At 38.2% G+C, this 23110-nt stretch overlaps 1 protein-coding gene across 1 annotated transcript in view; it reads left to right on the top strand.

Moving 5' to 3' along the window:
• opn7d (opsin 7, group member d) overlaps positions 1-23110 on the top strand; it is an 89294-nt gene that overhangs the window by 61813 nt on the left and 4371 nt on the right. Inside the window, exons 2-4 of the mRNA XM_051116933.1 lie at positions 16313-16400; positions 19161-19323; positions 20903-21030. Of these exons, the coding sequence (XP_050972890.1) occupies positions 16313-16400; positions 19161-19323; positions 20903-21030 (379 nt within the window). The remainder of the gene's footprint in view (positions 1-16312; positions 16401-19160; positions 19324-20902; positions 21031-23110) is intronic.

The raw sequence follows: 23110 nt of genomic DNA, 5'->3' as shown, positions 1-23110 counted from the left end.
CAGAGGTTGGCCCATTGGGTGGTAGATGCCATCTCCCTGGCATATGAAAGCCAGGGGGAGCCGTGCCCCTAGGAGTTCGAGCTCACTCCACTCGGAATGTTGCCTCCTCCTATGCGCTGGCGCACGGCGCCTCGCTAGCAGACATCTGCAGAGCTGCGGGCTGGGCGACACCTAACACATTTGCGAGATTTTATAATCTCCGCGTCGAGCCCGTGTCCTCCCGTGTGTTAAGGTAACATCAGGTAATTTGCGGGAGGCCGGCAGGTGTCGGCTTGCTGCGCCATTCCCACGGGATCCGTGCGCTATCTCCCAGTATGTTCCCTCCGGCGAACCCTGGGTCCTCCATGCCCGCAGTCAGGACTAGATGCGGAGTAGTCCGCGACTGTGCTCCGACTGGGTCTCCTTTGCCCAGAAGGTTGTGGCAACATGTCTCAGTATTGTTCCACAGTCAGCCAGAAGGCTGTGTTTTCCCTCATATATCTATAACCAGAATAGATGTATTCAATTTCTTTATTCCACATGCCTAAACCACATGTGCTCCGCCCCCCCAACCCATGCTTCAGTACAACTGCCACCCCTATGGGGCCCCCTCTATTGGCCTCTAGGGTGTTGGGAAGGTTACGTATTGACTCCACTTTCCGACACGTCCGCCTGTCAGCACTTGGTGTCTTGTGTAACGCGGTCTTAGGGTTGTGGCCTTTCCATGGGTCTGTTCCCATATGTAACGTTGTAGTGAAACGACTGAAGGGGAACGTCTAGGTTACGTACGTAACCTTCGTTCCCTGAAGGAGGGAACGGAGATGTTACATCCCCTGCCACAACCCTAGGCTGCGCTGACGCCGGGCTGCGGCTCGGCTCCTCAGCCAAAACCTGAATGAGTGGATGCACGCCGCCATCTTATATACCTGTAAGTACGGGGGAGTGGCGTTGCGTGCAAACTCCACTCGCCAATTTCATTGGCCTTTTCTATAAAGCTCAGAGGTGATTGGTCACTCAAGCGAGTTCCCATATGTAACGTCTCCGTTCCCTCCTTCAGGGAACGAGGGTTACGTACGTAACCTAGATGTTTCTCTGACGTTTAGTGCACTGTTAACCTATTCATACATTAATCTATGGGGTTAGAATCGTTGCATAATTCCAAATAAATACATTACGATCCACAAATAAATGTAAAGCGATTGACAAAAACAAAGCATATTCACAAAATAAATAGAATGAGATCCACAAATAAATCTTAGAGTTCCACAAACAAGAATTATATTTACAAGTAAAAAATTAGAATTGCAAATAAAAAACATACTCACAAATATTTTTTTTATTTTACAAACACAACTTTGCCCTGCATTTATATGTGAATCGCGTACTGTGCATTTGTGGATCGCAGCGCATATTTGTGGATTGCTCTCTGTGCATTTGTAAATCGCTGCGCGTATTTGTGGATTTTGAAACATTTCAAGCCTCAAGACGCACACTGATCCACAAATGCATGGACTCCACCCACCTTCTACTTAAGCCAATCAGATACCGGCCACGTGGGGCTGACCAATCGTTGCATGTTCTTGCTCCAACCAATCACGTTTTGCCCTACAATCAGTGCGGGACCAGCCGTAATTCAGGACAATTAACCAGTCTCTTCAAAATGGACGACTAGGACAGTGGTGCTCATCACAGCATTATTGTACTAATATCTAAAATAAAACAAGTAATGTTATGTGTAATGTAATCACTGAGTCGATGCGTGTTTTGACCGTGAGTGTGTTTAGCAAACTGGTATTCTACGGTGACCGGGGGGGAGGTCTTCGGTTCACTTAGTTTTGTTGTGGCCACGACATATAAACTCGTGAGATTGTGATAATATAACACAGCCACGAGATATTAATTTGTGGGAACGTGATATTACATCGTGGCCACGAGATCGTTTTGTCGAGGTAACAACATACTTATGCCACGACTTACGTTGAGGGAACGACATATTTGTGGCCACGAGTTTATTGCATAAACAAACATAATTTCTTTTATTGTTTTATAATATAAATTATTATATTGCACGCAATGTAAACAGCATTCATATTAAGTTTATAATGAATAAACGTTACCAAAGGAGTCTAAATAACATAGGCATACAAGAAAACATTTTTACCCATCCCTCAATCGTCTTCAAAATATTCGTATATTATTATTAGGCCATTATTATCACCATCATCTTCATCAACATCATTATTATTAGCCTATTATTATATTTTCCCTTCATTTCGATCTTACATAACGTTATTATTATTATTAATAATAATAATAAGAAGAAGAAGAAGAAGAATATACAAATATTAAATTAAATGTTTCATGTTAGTAAAAATGTTTTAAACAACTCTGATAATCCCAGGTTGCTATGGTCACGAAGGTTTGTTTATGCATGAGAAAAATATGCCGTTCCCTCATCATAATAAGACGTGGCCATGAAAAATGGATGTCGTTCCCTCAACATCCCAGACATCCTTACCTCGACAAAACGATCTCGTGGCCACGACATAATATGACGTTCCCACAAATTAATATCTCGTGGCTGTGTTATATTATCACGTTCTGACGAGTTTATATGTCGTGGCCACGACAAAACTAAGTGCACCGAAGACCTCCCCTCCCCGTCACCGTAGAATACCAGTTTGCTAAACACACTCACGGTCAAAACACGCATCGACTCAGTGATACATGAAACACTGATTACATTACACATAACATTACTTGTTTTATTTTAGATATTAGTACAATAATGCTGTGATGAGCACCACTGTCCTAGTCGTCCATTTCGAAGAGACTGGTTAATTGTCCTGAATTACGGCTGGTCCCGCACTGATTGTAAGGCAAAACGTGATTGGTTAGAGCCAGAACATGCAACGATTGGTCAGCCCCACGTGGCCGGTATCTGATTGGCTTAAGTAGAAGGTGGGTGGAGTCCATGCATTTGTGGATCAGTGTGCGTCTTGACGCTTGAAATGTTTCAAAATCCACAAATACACACAGCGATTTACAAATGCACAGAGAGCAATCCACAAATATGCGCTGCGATCCACAAATGCACAGTACGCGATTCACATATAAATGCCGGGCAAAGTTGTGTTTGTAAAATAAAAAAAAATATTTGTGAGTATGTTTTTTATTTGCAATTCTATTTTTTTTACTTGTGAATATAATTCATGTTTGTGGAACTCTAAGATTTATTTGTGGATTTCATTGTATTTATTTTGTGAATATGCTTTGTTTTTGTCAATCGCTTTACATTTATTGTGGATCATAATGTATTTATTTGGAATTATGCAACGATTCTAACCCCATATTAATCTGACTTCATTTGTTCTGGAGAAGGAGAAGTCGTAAAGAAATTATGTTTTTTGAGGAAAACATTTCAGCATTTTTCTCCATATAATGGACTGATATGGTGCCTGAGTTTAAACAAAAAAACAGTTTAAATGCGGCTTCAGAAGATCCCAAATGCGGTTGTAAACGATCCCAGCTGAGGAAGAAGGGTCTTATCTTATCTTACATGACTTATCTTATATGCATGTTTGAAAATTTACATCAAGAACAGCTTCACCTTGTTGAATCTTGTCTGTCAGACATTTAGCCCAAGTTAACCCGTCAAATGCATAGCGTGACCACAGCTCAATCAACAATGGTGCGCTAGATCAATAGCATTCCAATGGTAGTCAGTGGACTTTATACTGTATAACGGCAAAGTCACGTCATGTTTCAGCCCTGTGAAGATTAAAGTGAAGATTCGTTGAGTGCTGCTTTGAAGGCTATAGCGTTCCAAACACACCTTAGCTGCAAGGTACATTTAAAGAAAAAAAAGTAGTTTATACAGTGATAATTCTAAAGAAATACAATGTAATACAAACCTTAATTTCATTCAGGAAGTTTCCAGTCAGTCAAGTTTTCTCTCAGGACAGAAAAAATGTAACCAGTTTTAACCAGTTTGGCACAGACTACCCAGCAGCTGAGTTACAGAAAAACTACCCAGCACCCGTGTAAAACATATTAAAAATAACCCAATAAAATGACCCAACAAGCTGAACCTGGCATTTGAGTTAAAAACAACAACAATAATAATAATAATAATAATAATAATAACAATAAACCAGCATTTTTAGAGTGCAGAAAAACAACCCAGCACCTGGGTACAAATATTAAAAATAACCCAATAAAATGACCCAGGCTGAACCTATTGGCTGAAGCATTTAGGGTAAAACAATAACCCAGTATTTCTTTAGAGTGTATGCATCATGTTACTTTTTTTTTTTCTACTTAAATGTAAATTTACATTTACATTTTTCTGTAAAATGACGTTTTGTAAGTGTAACGCCAAGCCAGCAGAGGGAGCCCTCACCCTAGGACCGCCTGCATGCTCCCTCTGCTGCTTCTATTGTTACTTCCTGTTTGTCACTATTTAAGGACTCACCATGTGCTCACTTTTTTGCGAAGTATTGCCAGTTTCACCTGCCTTACCAAGCGTTTATAATTACTCTGTTGGATTACCTGTTGCGACCTTGCTTTGTTTATGGACTCTTGATTTCACGGATTACCCCTGTTGGATTGTTTGCCTGTTTGGACTGTTTTCAAGGTTTGACCCTTTTCTGTCCTTTGACTATCGCTCCCTGGATTCCCCTATTGTTACGGTTGCTGTCATGGACTGTCTGCTTGGTAACTGACCCACTGCCTGTATAAACTCTCTGTTGTTTGGATTACGTTTACGTTTTGGACTGCTTTTCCGGTTATTGACCCCCTGCCTGTTTCATCGTGTATGTTTGCTGTTGTTAATAATAAACTTCTGCAATTGGATTCTACACCGCCTCAGCGTCCTCACGTTACAGAATACTTTGCCTACCCCCGAATCCAGCGGAAGTTACGACATACACAACCAAAATCATGAACCCAGCCGTATCTCGTCTCATCTGCCTTCGTCAAGGCGACCGGGCCATAGAGGAATATGTTGAGGAATTTTGTGGACTATGTCACCTGGTTGGCTTTAATGATGTGGCTCTAAAAGACTTTTTTCGTTTTGGGTTGAACGAGCCCCTTAGTTCAAGTCTGCCAGGGGGGAAAATTTGTTGGTCACTGGAGGAATATATCGATCATGCCCTACTCCTAAGCGGATCACCATACACTGTTGGGATTGCGGACGAGGGACCCCGCAATCCCGCAGTAACCACCACACCACAGCCTGTTCAAGCCACATCCGCAAAGCCAAAGCCTGCTCACGCCATGCCTGCCGCTCCAGGGCCTGTTCACGCCATGCCTGCCGCCAAGCTTCAGAGTCCGGCCAAGCTTCAGAGTCCGGCCAAGCTTCAGAGTCCGGCCAAGCTTCAGAGTCCGGCCAAGCTTCAGAGTCCGCCAAGCCAGAGCCAAGCAACAGAGAGTCAAGCAACAGAGTCAAGTCAAGCAACAGAGTCCGGCCAAGCAACAGAGTCAAGTCAAGCAACAGAGTCAAGTCAAGCAACAGAGTCAAGTCAAGCAACAGAGTCAAGTCAAGCAACAGAGTCAAGTCAAGCAACAGAGTCAAGTCAAGCCAAAGCTACTGTTCTCCATGAATCAAGCCAAGTTACAGCTGTTCTCCATGAGTCAAGTCAAGACACAGCTGTTACTCTCCACGAACCAAGCCAAGTCACAGCTGTGCCCCACGAGTCAAGCCAAGTCACAGCTGTGCCCCACGAGTCAAGCCAAGTCACAGCTGTGCCCCACGAGTCAAGCCAAGTCACAGCTGTGCCCCCCGAGCCAAGCCATGTCGTTCCTGAGCCAAGCCATGTCGTTCCTGAGCCAAGCCATGTCGTTCCTGAGCCAAGCCATGTCGTTCCTGAGCCAAGCCATGTCGTTCCTGAGCCAAGCCATGTCGTTCCTGAGCCAAGCCATGTTCCTGAGCCAAGCCATGTCGTTCCTGAGCCAAGCCATGTCGTTCCTGAGCCAAGCCATGTCGTTCCTGAGCCAAGCCATGTCGTTCCTGAGCCAAGCCATGTCGTTCCTGAGCCAAGCCATGTCGTTCCTGAGCCAAGCCATGTTGTTCCTGAGTCAATCCACGTTACAGCAAATCTTCACAAGCCAAGTCAAGTTGCTGCTATTGTCCCTGAGCCAAGTCACGTCACAGTTAACCTTCAGAAGCCAGGTCAAGTCACAGCTGGACTGCACAAGCCAGGTCAAGTCACCGCCGTTCTTCCCGACTCAAGTCTGGCCACGGCAGGTCTCCCCGAGTCAAGTCTGGCCACGGCAGGCCTCCCTGAGTCAAGGCAAGAAACTGTTGTCCCAAACAGAGTTGTCCCAAGCCACGCAGAGCCCACGCTCCCAAGCCACGCAGAGCCCACGCTCCCAAGCCACGCAGAGCCCACGCTCCCAAGCCACGCAGAGCCCACGCTCCCAAGCCACGCAGAGCCCACGCTCCCAAGCCACGCAGAGCCCACGCTCCCAAGCCACGCAGAGCCCACACACCCAAGCCACAAGCCCATAACATCCACACCCTCAAGGTCACCAGACATCCCACTATCTACTGTGCTGCCTGTAATGGCCGTAGCCATTTTCAGTGTGTGGGCTGCACACTGTGTTCCAGAGGCCTCGCCGGTCCACGAGTCTACGCCAGAGGTCTCTTCTGTCAAGGAGTCTGCGCCCATGCCCCCAGAAGTGGCAGCTCCGGCTGCAGAACCTCTCAAAGGGGCGGCGTTTCCCCACGGACTCTCTGCCCGTCCTGTCACGGCCATAAAGGCCATTCATGACTTCCCAGCCTCACCTGCCCAAGCATCTGCGCCCATGCCCCCGGAGGTGTCAGCGCATGCTGTGGATCCTCCTATGGGGGCGGCGTCCCAAGATGAACTCTCTGCTTGTCATGCCACGGCCAAAGAAATCATTTATGAACCCACCATTCTGCTATGGATGTCACTAATCCCACTGTGGATATCTCTGCTTCTGTCTGTTCTGCCTGCCTCGCCATGGCTCCCTGTTATGCCTGCCCTGCCTGCCTCGCCATGGCTTCCTGCTCTGCCTGTTCTGCCTGCCCCACCATGGTCCCCTATCCTGCCATTGCTCCACGGCCCAAGTCCTCAAGTTCTACACGGTCTGCTACTGCTCCATGGCCCAGGCCCCCCAGTACTTCACAGTCTGCTACTGCTCCACGGCCCTGGTCCTCCAAAGTTTCACTGTCTGTCATTGCTTCACGGCCCAGGACCTCCAAGTTTCTACTGTCTGCCACAGCTCCATGGCCCAGGTCCTCCAGTGCTTCACTGTCTGCCACTGTTCCATGGCCCAGGTCCTCCAGTGCTTCACTGTCTGCCACTGCTCCACGGTCCAGGTCCTCCAGTGCTTCACTGTCTGCCACTGCTCCATGGTCCAGGTCCTCCAGTGCTTCACTGTCTGTCCCTGCTCCACGATCCAGGCCCACCTGCTCTACACGGACCTGGCCCTCCGTCCCACCCCTTGTTTTGCCTCTGTTCCCCCACCCACCTGGACTGTTGTTGTTGTTGTTTTGAGCGCCAGGAGTCGCTCCTAGGGGGGGGATTCTGTAACGCCAAGCCAGCAGAGGGAGCCCTCACCCTAGGACCGCCTGCATGCTCCCTCTGCTGCTTCTATTGTTACTTCCTGTTTGTCACTATTTAAGGACTCACCATGTGCTCACTTTTTTGCGAAGTATTGCCAGTTTCACCTGCCTTACCAAGCGTTTATAATTACTCTGTTGGATTACCTGTTGCGACCTTGCTTTGTTTATGGACTCTTGATTTCACGGATTACCCCTGTTGGATTGTTTGCCTGTTTGGACTGTTTTCAAGGTTTGACCCTTTTCTGTCCTTTGACTATCGCTCCCTGGATTCCCCTATTGTTACGGTTGCTGTCATGGACTGTCTGCTTGGTAACTGACCCACTGCCTGTATAAACTCTCTGTTGTTTGGATTACGTTTACGTTTTGGACTGCTTTTCCGGTTATTGACCCCCTGCCTGTTTCATCGTGTATGTTTGCTGTTGTTAATAATAAACTTCTGCAATTGGATTCTACACCGCCTCAGCGTCCTCACGTTACAGAAAGATGCTACTCTCTTATAGTTTTTTGAGTTCTTATAGTTTGTAGTCCAATAGAAGTCAAAATCAACTTTTCATCATTCTAACAAAAACAGTGTTTACATCAGAATCTAAAGATCCTTCTATCCTATTACTTCTGCTTAGGTCGATAGCCATTTGTGCATGATCTAATATAAAACTGAAAAAAATTACATTTAACTCTCCACTTATAACTATGAAAATAAACAAATGCTTTGAAAACTTTCCTCCAAACATCATAAACATTCGTTGAAACAACTGAAATAGAACCCAGTCTGTCACAATCCAAAAAACAGTGATTAACTGTTTACCTCTGCAAATAAAAAGGGTGATTATCACTTACACTGTGGATTAATAACAGAAATAAAAGCATTGACAGCCACAATACCGTGCAGGATTCTCTGTTGTAAATCTCCGACCCTTTTTGTCTGACCTCATTGTCAAGCCCAAAATGAGCTCCCCAAGGAGTGTCAACCCTACCACTTAGTTTACTTTTGCTTGAAACCTTGATAGACAATCTATTCATAATTTTTCCTCCTCTAACATCCAACTTATTTGTAAGAGTCTCACTGCCTTCTAATAATTGACCAGTATAGTCTCTAAAATCAGGTAAAAGATCAACAGTTGGCTGACAGTGTCCATTACAGTAGTCATTTAGCAAAGAAAGTTAAGTCCTTGTTAGTTCACACTTCAAAGTGTTAAGCAGTTGATTTATGACCTTGGTAGATTTAACTCCAACATGAGATGCTAGACCTGCAGTGTCAATCAAATTTGGCCCACGCAGATCAACTACATGTCCCAACAACTGCGTCAAAAAGGGTCTTGTGATTAAAGTGGGTCCCGTACAGAACTGGTTCTTTCAAGAGCCTTGAAAGTCTTTCACAGCTTGTTATTCTCTGTTTATGGAACATCCCCCACATAGTAAACAGTCCTTGATAAAACTTAGAGAGATTGTTCCATTTATGAGGATTCAATTCCATCAAAACAAAGGCTCAGCAAGACCCAGATTCTGGCCTTGAGTCAATATGTTTTTTTGCTAAGTGTCTCCAAACAAGGTTACGCCCCTACCAGTGAGAATAAATGAGTCCCTGCACTCCTTCCTCTTTTGGTAGAAACCCAATGCAAACCGTCCCAGACAAAGTTCACCAAAACTGCCTATATAGGCCATTCTGCAGAACTGGTTCAAAGTCAGAGTTGGAAACCCTTACAAAAAAGAAGTTAAATCAAGTGTGTTATTAGTATACTTCTCTTAAACTAAAATAAGAAAGTATACTTTCAGTCTACATTTTGTGTACTTCTATGGACTGCTTTTACATACTTCTCAGAAACATTTAAGTGACATTTAAGTGTGCTTGATTTATGCTTAGAAAAAGTTGAAGTATATTTGAGCTGTACTTGTGCTATGAGAATTTGTGTTTTCATTGTTTTACACTAGGGGCGCTATTGCACATCTTCTGTACAGAATTTCCAAAACACAAGTGAAGAAGAAACCGAAATGCTTCCATGTGTAATCTAACACAATCATCAGACATAAAATAGCATCAAAACCATAGATATGTAAAACTGTGTAACATTATGGAATAAAATGTCGACCCATAAAGAGGTAATGATGACTGTCAAGCTTTGGGGTGCTGATCAACTACGTTTTGATTATCATGAAAAAGTATGGGTATACTTGCAGTATAAAACTATTAAACTAGTAGTTTACTAAGACTATACTTCAAAGTGTACTAAAATGTATAAAAATGTATTCAATTAGTACACTATCAGTATACCTATAAGTTCACTTTTAGTATAGTTGCAGTGCAAACTAAAACATAGATTAAAATCTAGTTGTGCACTTAAAGTTTACTACTGTTATACTTAAAGTATACTTAAAAGTATACTTTTATATACTAGAAAGTAGGCCAATTTAGTCTCAAGGAGTATTAAAATAGTACACTTACAAGTGTACTACTAGTACACTGACGTGTATATTTACTACATAAAGTATAATTAATTTACTTTAACTGTACTTAAGTATACTTTATAAAATAAACGTGAAGTATACTTCTTTTTGGTAAGGGTTATCGCTATTAAAACACAGTGATATATAATCTAATAAGAAGGGCAACCTATTAAGATTTTGCTTACATTGTATTGTACATTTTATTAAAGAGTTTTCAGAGGTGAATCAGTAACAATTACAATTTTAACAATATTTCAAGTGTGATTTATCAGGTTTGTTGTATTTTGAATCCAATTTTTGTTTGTAAAAGGCAGAAGGTTGATCATGCTGATTTCAAAGTTAAGGATTCATTAGTTTGAATAAACATTAAACCAAAAACTATCATAACATCTTGATCATTCAGTATGCTTTATTTATGACAAAACATCCATGTTTCGGTCATGACAGCACATTCTCAGTAGTGACAGTAATGTTTTGATAGCAACCACATCACATTACAAGTTTTAACCCACACACTAAAATATTATTAATACATACTAAAATACAAAAAAAAATCTTGTTTATTTCGTCCAAATAACGTATTATGTGTTCCCTTTTGTCACTACTGAAATAATGATGACGTTTCGGTTGTGACTGTTACAGTAGTGATAATTTTATGGGATAACACCCCCCCCCAAAAAAACAAAGATGTCACTACAGAAGCGTCACCAAATGTTTTGGTCGTGATTGTTTTGGTAGTGATAATTTTGGTACTTTTGAACCTAGCTCAAAGATGCTAATCAGCACATGGTTAGCTAGCACAGCTCTGAACAGTTGTACACAAACCAAATAATATTGAATAACTCTCAAAACGGTATGTTTAATTACGGAAAAATGGTGTTCAGTGATTTTCTTTGAAGTTACACACAGATTTTTTTATACTTTTGAACACATTTACATCAAAATGATGGGGCCTATCCTGATAAAATTATCTTAGTAAACATCTAAGATTTGAATACTTAAATGGTTTTTTGATGTGCTTTTTGGCTGTGGAAGCACAGTTTGCACCAATTCTGTAGAATGGCCCATATCTTGGCCAGCAGCTGCGCTAAAGGATCTAAACATGGTAATCGATGCCACAACACAGATGACACCAAATTGTTGATCACCAGTGTACAACCCCTAAAAGACGTGTGGGATAAGATCCATTTCTGTTTTTTAAGACGTCCTTCAACTTTCTCCAAAACATTTTCCCAATTTTTACACACAAAAGTATCATCACCAATATATTTAAAACCACCCGTGTTCCACAGCAGGAAAAACAAATTTCTTACTTAACTCGTTACTGATTTTTACGGCTTCGCTTTTTCCCCAGCAAACCTTAGCAGAGGACAATGCACCAAAATTATTAATGTTTTCAACAAAGGTATTAATATCTTCCCTCGTTACTTGACAATGACAACAGCATAATCGGCATATGCAGATCATTTAAAAACTGTTTTACATCCAGGAAGGCTTATAAGAGAGGCTCTGTGGTCAGCGAGTATAATGAACAGCCTTGTCTGACTCCCCTCTGAACCTTAAAGAGAGCACTCCAATCATCGCTGATCTTTAAAATACTTTCAGTATCACTCTACAAGACTTAATTCAGGTTTCTAAGAACAGAACTGAAACCAAAAGCATCTAGGGTTTGCCACAAATACTGGTGTTCAACTCTGTCGAAAGCCTTTTCATGATCTATTGAAATCGGATAAACTAAAATAAAGAGAGAAAACAAACAGAAAACTGATGTCTGGCTGCATGTAGTAAGAACAGACTGTGCCAACATGAACTGAAACGTGGTGCTGGACAGAGTGTATTTTTACTAGATTTGGCTGTCAGCACGAGTGATGTCCTTTTCTTTTTAGCACTGTGTTTACAACACACAATCACATAAACCCACCAATGTGCGTGTTTTAATTCATTTAAGTATGGTGATTAACTGAATGTTTTCGCAAGCATTATAAACAAAGAAAGGTACAGTGAAGTTATTTTTATGTCACTAATCAAATTAAGAATGCAGTATTAAAGAGAGCTGTTTAATAAAATGATATGCATTATAGTAATCCTCCATGCCGATTGCACTGTGCTTGTTATTTGTATCTGCTTGTATCTGTACAAAGGTGAATCATTATCGTGACAGAGATGCAAGCTGTGTCCCTACACCTCAGGCACAGGCTGAAGCATCACTCCTCCATTTCATAACAGCTGAGTTGACATTTATCAGCCTCCAGAAAGTAGACCGTTTGCACAATTTGGTCATTGACTCCTCCAGTTCTGTATAGATAGCAAGAGGCTTTGCCTTTGCATGGATACCCTTACGAAAAATAAATTTATTCAAGTGTGCTATTAGCATACTTCTTTTAATCTAAAAATACAGAAGTATACTTTTAGTCTACTTTTTATGTACTTCTCAGAAATATACTTAAAATGGCATTTAAGTATATTTGACTTATACTTAGATACTTAGAAAGAGTTTAAATATATTTGAGCTACACTATAGTTAGTGCTTGTAGAATTTGTGTTTTCATTGTTGTACTGTTGGGGGCACTAATAGACATCTTCTGTACAGAATAAAAAAAAAAAAAAAGAAGAAGAAGAAACTGAATAAACAGATGCTTCCACATGTAATCTGGATCATCATAAAACAGCATCAAAACTTACAGTATACCTGCAGTATAAAACTACTAAACTAGTAGTTTACTGACACTATACTTCAAAATGTACTAAAAATGCTATTACAAGTATTTATTTAGTAAACTGCCAGTATACCTAAGTTTTAGCATAGTTACAGTACAAGCTAAAAACATAGATGTAAACTAGTTGTGAACCCAAAGTTTACTACTGTTATACTAAAAGTATACATAAAAATATACATTTATATACTAGTTGGCCCATTTAGTCCCAAGGAGTATTGAAATAGTACACTTACAAGTATACTACTAGTACACTGATTTGTATACTTACTACATAATGTATACTTAAAAACGTACTTTAACTTTAATTAAGTATACTTAATAAAATAAACTTGAAGTATACTACTTTTTGGTAAGTATATAAAAGTATACTTTAAGTATAAGAGTAGTAAACTTTGAGCACACAACTAGTTTACATCATTGTTTTCAGTTTGTACTGCAAGTACTGATAGTTTACTAATTAAATACTTGTAGCATTTTTAGTACACTTTGAAGTATAGTCTCAGTAAACTACTAGTTTAGTAGTTTTATACTGCAAGTATACTTGTAAGTTTTCTTTAAGTGAACTTTACATCATACTTTAAGTATACTACTATGTCCCTGTTTAGGTATTAATTATAGGTATAGGTATATATTTTGTTATATGAATATCTGAACATAGAAAACATCAAAAGAAAGAACAGGACATCTGCTTGTAAACAAAAACATTTTATTGTAGCTTCATGCATTCTGTTTTTTAAACACTTGAATGGGGGTAAGTTTCATAAATAATAAATAAATAAACAAAAAAATGTTGTACAAAAAGCTAAAAAAAAAAAAAAAAAATTCACTATTCATGATCATGAAAACGGAGCTGATCAACACCCAAAATATACTTAGGCTTTTTATAAGTATAAGTCAAGTATACTTAAAATTCATTATATGTAATATAATTTTATAAGTATATAAACACACATGTTTTCATAAGGATTTAAGGACGGGAAACAAAGAAATGTTTGTGAGCTTCTAGTGTGTACTTACTGGACAATAGTAGCATTCTGTGGTCAAATGTTTGGTTTAATAACCAATAAACTGTATTAGCTATTTCCCCAGGCAAACAGTTTCCTACATAGCTGTTTTTAGTTTCATGCTTTTTCCATATTTGAGTGTTTGAGTCCTTATGTCTCAAGGGGGTGATTTTATAAGAGCCTACAAATTAAATACTAATTAAAACTATATTTTCTTTTTGTTACATGAAAGTTCCAAAGACTTCCATATAATGAACTGACTTGACAATGTTTTTACCATGTCCTCATCATTTATTTATGCCAATTTCAAATGTATTAGTTTTTGCAAGACAGTGCTTCTCATATTATATTTTTTTAATATAAGTTGTATTTGGCTATTTCATTAAAATGGTACAGTCAATGTTGGTTAGTAACTGATAACATGTAATTTAATTCCAAAAATTAAATATTTGTAATTAGATTATATTACATTTTAAAATACTTGTAATCAGACTACAGTTACTTTTAATTGATTACATGAATACATATAATTCACACAATAGCAATAAATTATTCAGAATTTATTGATTTATTGAGCTATCTCTATATTTATTACACTGAGCTTTCCTTCTACACTTGTCTGGTCTCTCAGTCCCTGCCACTGAAAAAAATCCCCACAGCATGAGGCTGCTACCGCCACACTTTACTGTTGGGATGGTACTGTGCAGGTGATGAGCAGTGCCTGGTTTCCTTCAAACATGATGCTTAAAACTGACCAGAGAATCTTGTTTCTCACAATCTGACAGCTCTTTAGGTGCTTCGTTGCAAATTTCAAGTGTGTTTTTGTGTGTCTTCACTGAGGAGAGGATTGAGTTTGGCCACACCAACATAAAGCCCAGATCAGTGGGGTGTTGCAGTGATGTTTGTCCTTCTGTAGGTTTCTCCCATCTGCATATATGATCATGGAGCTCAACTAGAGTAACCATCAGCTTCTTGGTCACCAGTCTAACCAAAGCCCTTCTCCATCAATTGCTCAGTTTGCCAGGAGTCCAGCTCTAGGAAGAGTCCTGGTCGTTTCAGACTTCTTCCATTAAGGGTAATGGAGAGTATTGCTTCTGTAAATGTTCAATGCAGCAGACTTTTTTCTAAACTCTTCCCCAGATGTGTGGTTTGATGCAATCCTGTTTCTGAGCTCTACAGGCAGTTATATTAACCTCAGGGCTTGGTTTTTGTCCTGATATGCATTTTTCAGCTGTTAGACCTCTTATTAAGATGTGTGTGCCTTTCCAAATCATACTCATTTAATTGAATTTGCCACAGGTTAATTCCACTCGAAGTGTAGTAGAAATACAAGTGATATGAATGCTCCTGAGTTTAATTTCAGCTGTCCTAGATAAGGGTATGAATACTTATGCAATGGAATCATTTAAAGGAGAAATCCACTTCCAGAACAACAATTTACAAATAATTGACTCACCCCCTTGTCATCCAAGATGTTCATGTCTTTCTGTCTTCAGTCATGAAGAAATTATGGTTCTGAGGAGAACATTTCAGGATTTTTCTCCATATAATGGACTTCATTGGTGCTACATGAGCTTTTGGGGTTAAAAAAATATTTTAAAAAAAAATTGTGTTTGTTTTTGAAAAAAAAAAATGACGGAAATCGTTTCGCTAGATAAGACCCCTCTTCCTCAGCTGGGATCGTTTAGAGCCATTGAAGCTGCATTTAAACTGTATTTTGGAAGTTCAAAATCTGGGCACCAAAGAAGTCCATTATATGGAGAAAAATCCTGAAATGCTTTCCTCAAAAACCATAATTTCTTTACGACTGAAGACAGAAAGACATGAACATCTTGGATGACGAGAGGGTGAGTAAATTATTTGTAAATTGTTGTTCTGGAAGTTTATTTTTAATAAATTTGCAAAAATGTTAAAAACTTCTTTTGCTTTGCCATTATGGTGTATGGAGTGTAGATTGATGTGGAGAAAAAAGCAATTTAAAGCAGTTTAACATAGAGCAGCAACATAACAAAACATGAAAAAAGAAGGGGTACTGAATACTTTTGCAAGGCACTGTAATGGATTACGTTACTAACTTACAATTTTTGTCATTTAATCTGGAGTCAGTAACAGACTACAACTGACATTTTTTACTCAAACATAATATGAGATGTGTGGCATTGGTTGGAATGAAATTACTTTTCAGAAACAAATGATAACAATGATTCTCCATTTCAGTGGATAAATTAAACTAGGAGAGTTAATTTTCTGTCCATATGATTTCTGCCCATATCCTTAAAAAATGAATTTTCATTCCCTTTCCCTCCTTTCATGTTCCATAAAACAATTGAACTGGACATTTTTGTGTTGGCATTAACTGTGAGCGGGAATCTGGCTCTTTTCTCCGAGAGATGAGCTGCTAATCTCAATTGTAATGGACTCACCAAAAAGCTCACTGAACCACAAAGTCCCCTGATTCAGCCCTGAAACCCCTCAGCTCACTCATGAATGCTTAAGACTTGTTCATGTTTTACCACGGCTTCAGCCTTATCCTTTTCCCACTGTTCATCTAAACTTCTTGTCTTTTATCTTCTCTGCAGATGGGAAATACCACAGAAACATCCCATTTTGTTTCCAAAATCCCAAAGGAGCACGACGTCTTCATGGGTTCTATATACACAACCTTCTGTGAGTCCACTCACTTACAACTGATTACTGCTTACAAATGTGATACTGATTTTATGCAACAGTTCATCAATAAACAAGAAGTTGATATTAAGAGACTTGCGTTTTAGACAGCATATTGCATGTTTTTGCTCAATTTCGCCAACAAATAACCATTCCAAACACAGCCACAGCACTGTTTTGCCTCTTTGAGCATCATGACGGTGTTTCGTTCGTGAATGAATCACCCGTTAAATGATTCAGTTCAGTCGCAATGACTCACTTACTTAACAGTGACTTGCTGCCACCTACTGGCGGTATTAATTTTACATTTAAAGTATCTTCATTTTAAAAATACATGTAAATATCAGTAAAATAACAAAATATCATTTATGCATTTGTCCCTCTGAGCTGAATTAAATAGTGTGTAAATAGGCCTACATCTAAATGCCTCAATTTCTTGACTTATGCCTTTGTTTTAGGTTGTAACGTTTACCTTTTTCAAAAGTAATGTGAAAATGATTTTTGTGTGTATATATATATATATATATATATATATAAAATTTATTTATTTTATTTTTCATTGATATATTTGTATTTGCATTTTGAATGTAATTTGGCAAGTAAATACATTAAATGGGTTTAGTTTTCATGGTTATTAATGTATGCAATTTCAGCAATAAAAATGTTAATTTTTCTAAAAAGGAAACAAATTAGTTGTTTATTTTAAGAGACCTATCTTATTTTCTCTTGTATATTTAACATTGCTCTTTAATAAAGAAAAATTACTTCTTAAATGGTTACTCAATTAATCGATTTAATAATCGTCAGAATACTCGATTACTAAAATAATCGATAGCTACAGCTACAGTAACAGTGTTACTTTTGTAACAGGAACTCCTGACATTTAAACCCAATTTACTTTTACACTAACAAACTCTGAAAGGGCAAACTTCAGGATGTATTGCAGCACTAAACAACCTGTAGATTGATCATTACTGTGACACATGAAACGAGAAACACAACACAACTAATTTGAAAAAATGACCGCTTCCATAATTTACTTATTGTACTCGAAAACTGCTTTCCAGACCTAACCGCAGAAAACAATTATGAAATCACATAGTATTTCTAAACTCCATCAAGGGTTTCATGCTGAATGTGCTGTCACAGCCTGAAAAGCAAATGTAGTCCAGGCTCTAAGAAAATCGCTTTGTTAATTTTGTCCCTGCTCTCCCCTGTTAATTTGTATATATTTTGTTATATGAATATCTGAACATACAAAACATCAAAAGGAAGAACAGGGCATCTGCTTGTAAATAAAAACATTTTATTCTAGCTTCTTTTTAATAAACATCTGAATGAGGGCATGTTTCATAAATAAAACAATAAATAAATAAACAACATTTTGAACAAAAGACTATTCATGATCAAAACATAGATAGAGTTGATTAACATCCCAAAGCTTGACAGTCATTATTACCAGTTATACATAACTATAGTTTTGTTGCTGTTTTATGTCTGATGATTGATTGAATCTTTTTTTTTCGGGTTCTTCCTCACTTGTGTTTTGGAAATTCTGTACAGAAGATGTGCAATAGCGTCGCTAGCGTATAATAATGAAAACACAGATTTTTAGAGTTTAGAGTTTTTCTAAGTATAAGTCAAGTATGCTTAAATGGCATTTTAAGTATATTTCTGAAAAGTATAGGCACATTTCTGAGAAGTACATAAAAAGTAGACTGGAAGTATACTTTCCTATTTTTAGTTTAAAAGAAGTAAAAGCTAATAGCACACTTGAATAAACTTCTTTTTCGTAAGGTAGTTCTGTCACCTTGACATTGTGGACTTTATGGCCCTATAATTTTTTATTCAGAGATGAAAAACATTCCATCATAGCAGAGAAGTCATTTTATTTACAGTATTGCATTTTAATGTATGTTTCAATAAATTAATAGACAGGAGAAGAAACGCTATTGACCCACACACCAAAATCTACTTCAGCATTCAGCTATGGAGGTATAACGCTCAGTCTGATGGTCCTTAGTATTGCTGCTAAACTGCTAATTCCTAGAATGATTGGCTGTGATTTGCACTTGATGATGACCTTGAACTGTCTGAATAATAATTGTCTGAAGGTATATGCAGTGGTTTAATCACTTTACATCACTGCCTGGAAAAATATCATTAAATAAGCATTACAGGGATAAAAAACATTACAAATCATAAACCCATAACCACCATTCTACAAAATTGGCCTGCAAATTGACATCCCAGCTAAAAAGTTGTTTCATTCTTAAATATAAGTCTTACGTTTTTGCTTGTTGCCTGAATGTAAATTTCTAGAAAATGGCATTTTTAAATGGCACACAATCATGCAACATTTATATTTATGCATTTTGTAGATGCCTATATCCAGCATTTGATGCATGTATTTATCAGGTCTTGCATTTCCTGGGATTCAAACCCACAACCTTGGTGTTGCTAGAACAATGCACTAAAGTTTGAGCTACAACAACACTGTATTGTGAATATTAATGTATGTAGGGACGTCAGTTCTAAACTTCAGACGTCATTGGCAAATGGAGCAAGAGAACATACAGCAGTTGAAAGAGTGACTTCAAATCGTAAAGTGCCAGAATAAATCATAGCCATTTCAGGTCTTGCCAAGCTGTCAGAGCAATAACAAAAAAGTAAAACAGGGGTTGCATGGTGTTAGAACAAGTAAAAACAAAGCACTTGTGGTACTGACTATTCACCAAATGCATTTCTTTCTCTTTTCAGGTATTCTGTCACTCTTGGGAAACGGCATCCTGCTCCTTGTTGCGTATCGTAAGAGATCATCCCTCAAGCCGGCTGAATTCTTCATCATAAATTTATCTATTAGTGACCTTGGGATGACAGTTACTCTCTTTCCCTTGGCGATTCCATCAGCCTTTTCTCACAAGTAGGCAGATGCCACAAGAAGTCTGTGCTAAAATATGCCCACAGTATCACAGACAGAGTCTAAGGCAGCTTTGATGCATCATTTCATTGACACAGGATCAAAGCTGCGGCAGAACTGCCTAACACTGTGCCACAACATGACAAATTTCATACAGTTGGATATTGAGCAGTTGAGTACAATCATCTACTAGTAAACAACAGTACAGCGGCTTGCTGGTCATTATGTCGTCCTGCAGACAGTTGAGACACAGTGTTAGACTGTTTTCATGACAATCAGAATATGTCTTGTTTTATGTGCTAGTGGTAAAATCTACAATGTATGGAAGCCTTTTTGAATCTCAAGAGTAAAATTAGGGCTTGCAAACAATTATTCGTGATTAATCACATACAAAATAAAAGTCTGAGTTTGCCTAATATTTGTGTGTGTACTGTGTGTAATTATTATGTATATATAAATACAAGCACATTCATGTATATATTTAAGAGAAGTATGTTATGTACAAAATATTTTTATTTATATATAATATAAATTATATAAAAATTATAATAAATAGATATACTTGTAAATATTTCTTAAATATATACATGAATGTGCTTGTTTTGATATATACATAATAATTACACAGTACACACACATATATTAGGCAAACTCAAACTTTTAATTAACAGTTAATTGTGATTAATCGTTTGCCAGCCTAGTAAAAATAAAACAATTGTGAGATAAAGATTAAAATAAATAGCTGCATTGTGTTATATTACTTAGTCACAATTACAAGATATAGTTGCAAAAAAGTTAAAAAAAAAAAAAAATCATAATTACAAGAAATAAAGTTGCAATTAAAGTGGACATTGTGAGATATATAGTCACAATTGTAAGACATAAAATCATATTGTGGGATATAAAATTGCAATTACTAGAAATAAAGTTGAAAATATGAGAAATAAAGAAGCAATTATAAGATACACAGTCACAGCTATAAGACAAAATCATATTGTGAGATTTAAAAAAAAAAAAAAAAAATCGCTATTACAGTTGTGAGCAGTGTTGGGGTAATGCATTGCTTTTAAATTTGTTACTTTTTCAACTAAGTTACTTTGTTTTCACATTTATTCACTGACACCTCTCCTCTTCATTTGACTTTTGGTGTGAAAGGGCCTTTATAGTTGCCAAAAATATAACTTTTGGGTTGGTTGTTATTAAAAATATATAAGCAAGCTTAGCTCAAATGACAAAAAAGTAACATAAAAGTAATGTAATGCATTACTTTCCATAAAAAGTAACTAGATAATGCAATTAGTTACTTAGTTACAATATTGTAATTTGCATTACCCCATAAAAAAAGAAAGAAAAGTTGAGATAAACAATGTAATCATAAAAAATAAAGTTATATATATATTAAATAATAATTATTCAATTATTATAATTATTCAGTTATTACATTTTTCAGCTGGCTTCCATAACAATGCACATGTAGTTCATTGTTTTCCATGTTATTCCTGTTTAAATACATACATGCTATAATGAAAAGACTCAAATCATTGTCCTTTGCTTTCTTTACTTTTCTCTCTCATTCTCTCAGGTGGTTGTTTGGAGAGCTGACATGTTTGTACTATGCTGTATGTGGCGTCCTCTTCGGCTTGTCCAGCCTGACAAATCTCACCGCTCTGTCGTCCGTCTGCTGCCTCAAAGTCTGCTTCCCAAACTATGGTATTCTTCCTCACATTTCACACCACAATACATCTATCTACCTCCCTGGCCCTCCTCCATATCTTAATTAGGAATCGGATGCAGCTGCATGAACCTCTTCTGTCTTGCCGTGATGCACTCTAAAGGGAAATTACCATATGGCTTTCAGTGATTACTGGATATTCTAGCTTTTATCATGGCCTAGATGCCCAGTGTGCGTTTGGGTTTTGGTCAATACTCCCACGTATAGACAGGAGAAGTTGGCCTCATTAGAGTTCATTAGTTTGGTCAGTTTCAACTTTTGACTGACTGTTGAAAAGATGAAGGTGTGTGTGGGAGAGGAGATAATTTAGATGATGCTGTTTAACAGCATGTGGGTGAGCTTGAGAACAGAGATTAAGATGGTACAGAGGACAGCAGGTGAACAGATGGATTCTGTAGGTGTACGAGAAGCAAACACATTTGGGATGCCGTTAAAGCATAGTTTTGGAGGGCATGTTGCTAGATAGGTTGTGAATCTTTAGCTTTGCACCTGACAGATGGCATAATCATAGAGTAATACAGTACATTACAATTTGTTGTGTAAGCAGTGTTGGGGCCATTCACACAGAACGCATTTTTCCATTTTCCAAGTTTGCACTAGACAGACATGACTGTTGCGCTCCTGTCTCGCATCTTTTGCAGCATCTCAGACATGACATGGCATTTTAAAAAAGTTGATTTAAAAAAAAAAAATGTCTCAAGATCTTACATTTTTCCCTCGTTCCACTGCCCAAATCTAATGTTTTTCAAAGCAAAAACACATTCTGTGTGAAACGGCCCTTGAGAAAAACCAAAGATTGCATAAGCATTCTCATTCATCTCAATGGTAGTTGCTCAGCTGACGCACACATGATTACGTAGTCCGTGTACCACCATCTATGCTTATCACAGGATCTCATAAATAAAAACAGTATTTTAGCATTCTTTGCATTTCACATTCTAGCAGTTGGGTCTATTTAGTCAAATGGGTCTATGTAGGATTCAGATTTGTAATATCTTTTCAAATGCATGCAGATTTGTGTATATGAGTTGGGTAAGTGATTTGTACAGTATAGGACAAAGTTAGAAAGCTAGAAATACGTTAAAAAAAAAAAAGATATGTTTAATTTTGCAGTCTATGGCTTCAGTAAAGTGCGTGGGGTAGATGCTTATAATATGCATGCAAAAACTGTGTATTATATGCAAGACAAACACATGCATATCATATGCACGCCAAAGTCAATTTCAGCATATGAATAACATGCCAAATAGAAACAGAAAATCATGTTATTTATACGCAAAGAAGCAGATTTTTGCGATCACATAATTTTAAACCGGTGTCAATTGGGGCGTGGGGCCTTTTTTTCCACTTCAAGCACTGCACAAACCCTATATAGTGCTGTACTGATGACATATTTTTGTAGACCAACCCATTTAGACGCTTCCCTAATAGCGCACGTACATCACGTAGATGTCTATTTAACGTCTGCATTTACATCTGCAAGACATATTTTTTTAGAGTGTTTGCTCATCTGCAATACGTCTACTGGATGTTTCCTATCAGATGTCAAATAGATGTGTATTAGACGTCTTTAAGATGTTTATGATTTAGAATGTATGTAAAACTGACATCTTACAGACATCTGTCTGATGTTTGTACACAACAGTTGCTTTCCAGGTCAAGTGATCTTTAACAGACATCTTGCAGACATATACGTGTGTTATCTGGGTTGTTAGAAACTGCCTTTTTTAAGACAAGTAAAAGCTTTTAAAAATCATGATTTATTTAATGTTGTAGAATAAAGTCACCCTCAGAGCACCTCTCTTCAAGGCCTCTTTTCAAGAAAAAGAGAGAGAAAAAAATGGATTCATGTACTTCTGACAAATTTAAAGAAAAAGAATAACTGATGTTTGTTCGATAACTCATCTTAACCACAGAATAGCTTTCTTGGTACAGTAACTTTCCTTCATAAGTGCATGTGGGAAATGAATGGATTGGAGCAACAGACAGGGGTGTGCTTTTAAAAGAAAAAAGTTTTGGTCAAAAAGTCAGTTTTCATTTTATGTTATATAATATATA

This window comes from Labeo rohita, chromosome 8 (assembly GCF_022985175.1).
Source record: "Labeo rohita strain BAU-BD-2019 chromosome 8, IGBB_LRoh.1.0, whole genome shotgun sequence".
In the NCBI taxonomy this organism is placed as follows: domain Eukaryota; kingdom Metazoa; phylum Chordata; class Actinopteri; order Cypriniformes; family Cyprinidae; genus Labeo; species Labeo rohita.
This window is presented reverse-complemented; position numbering and strand designations above follow the sequence as displayed.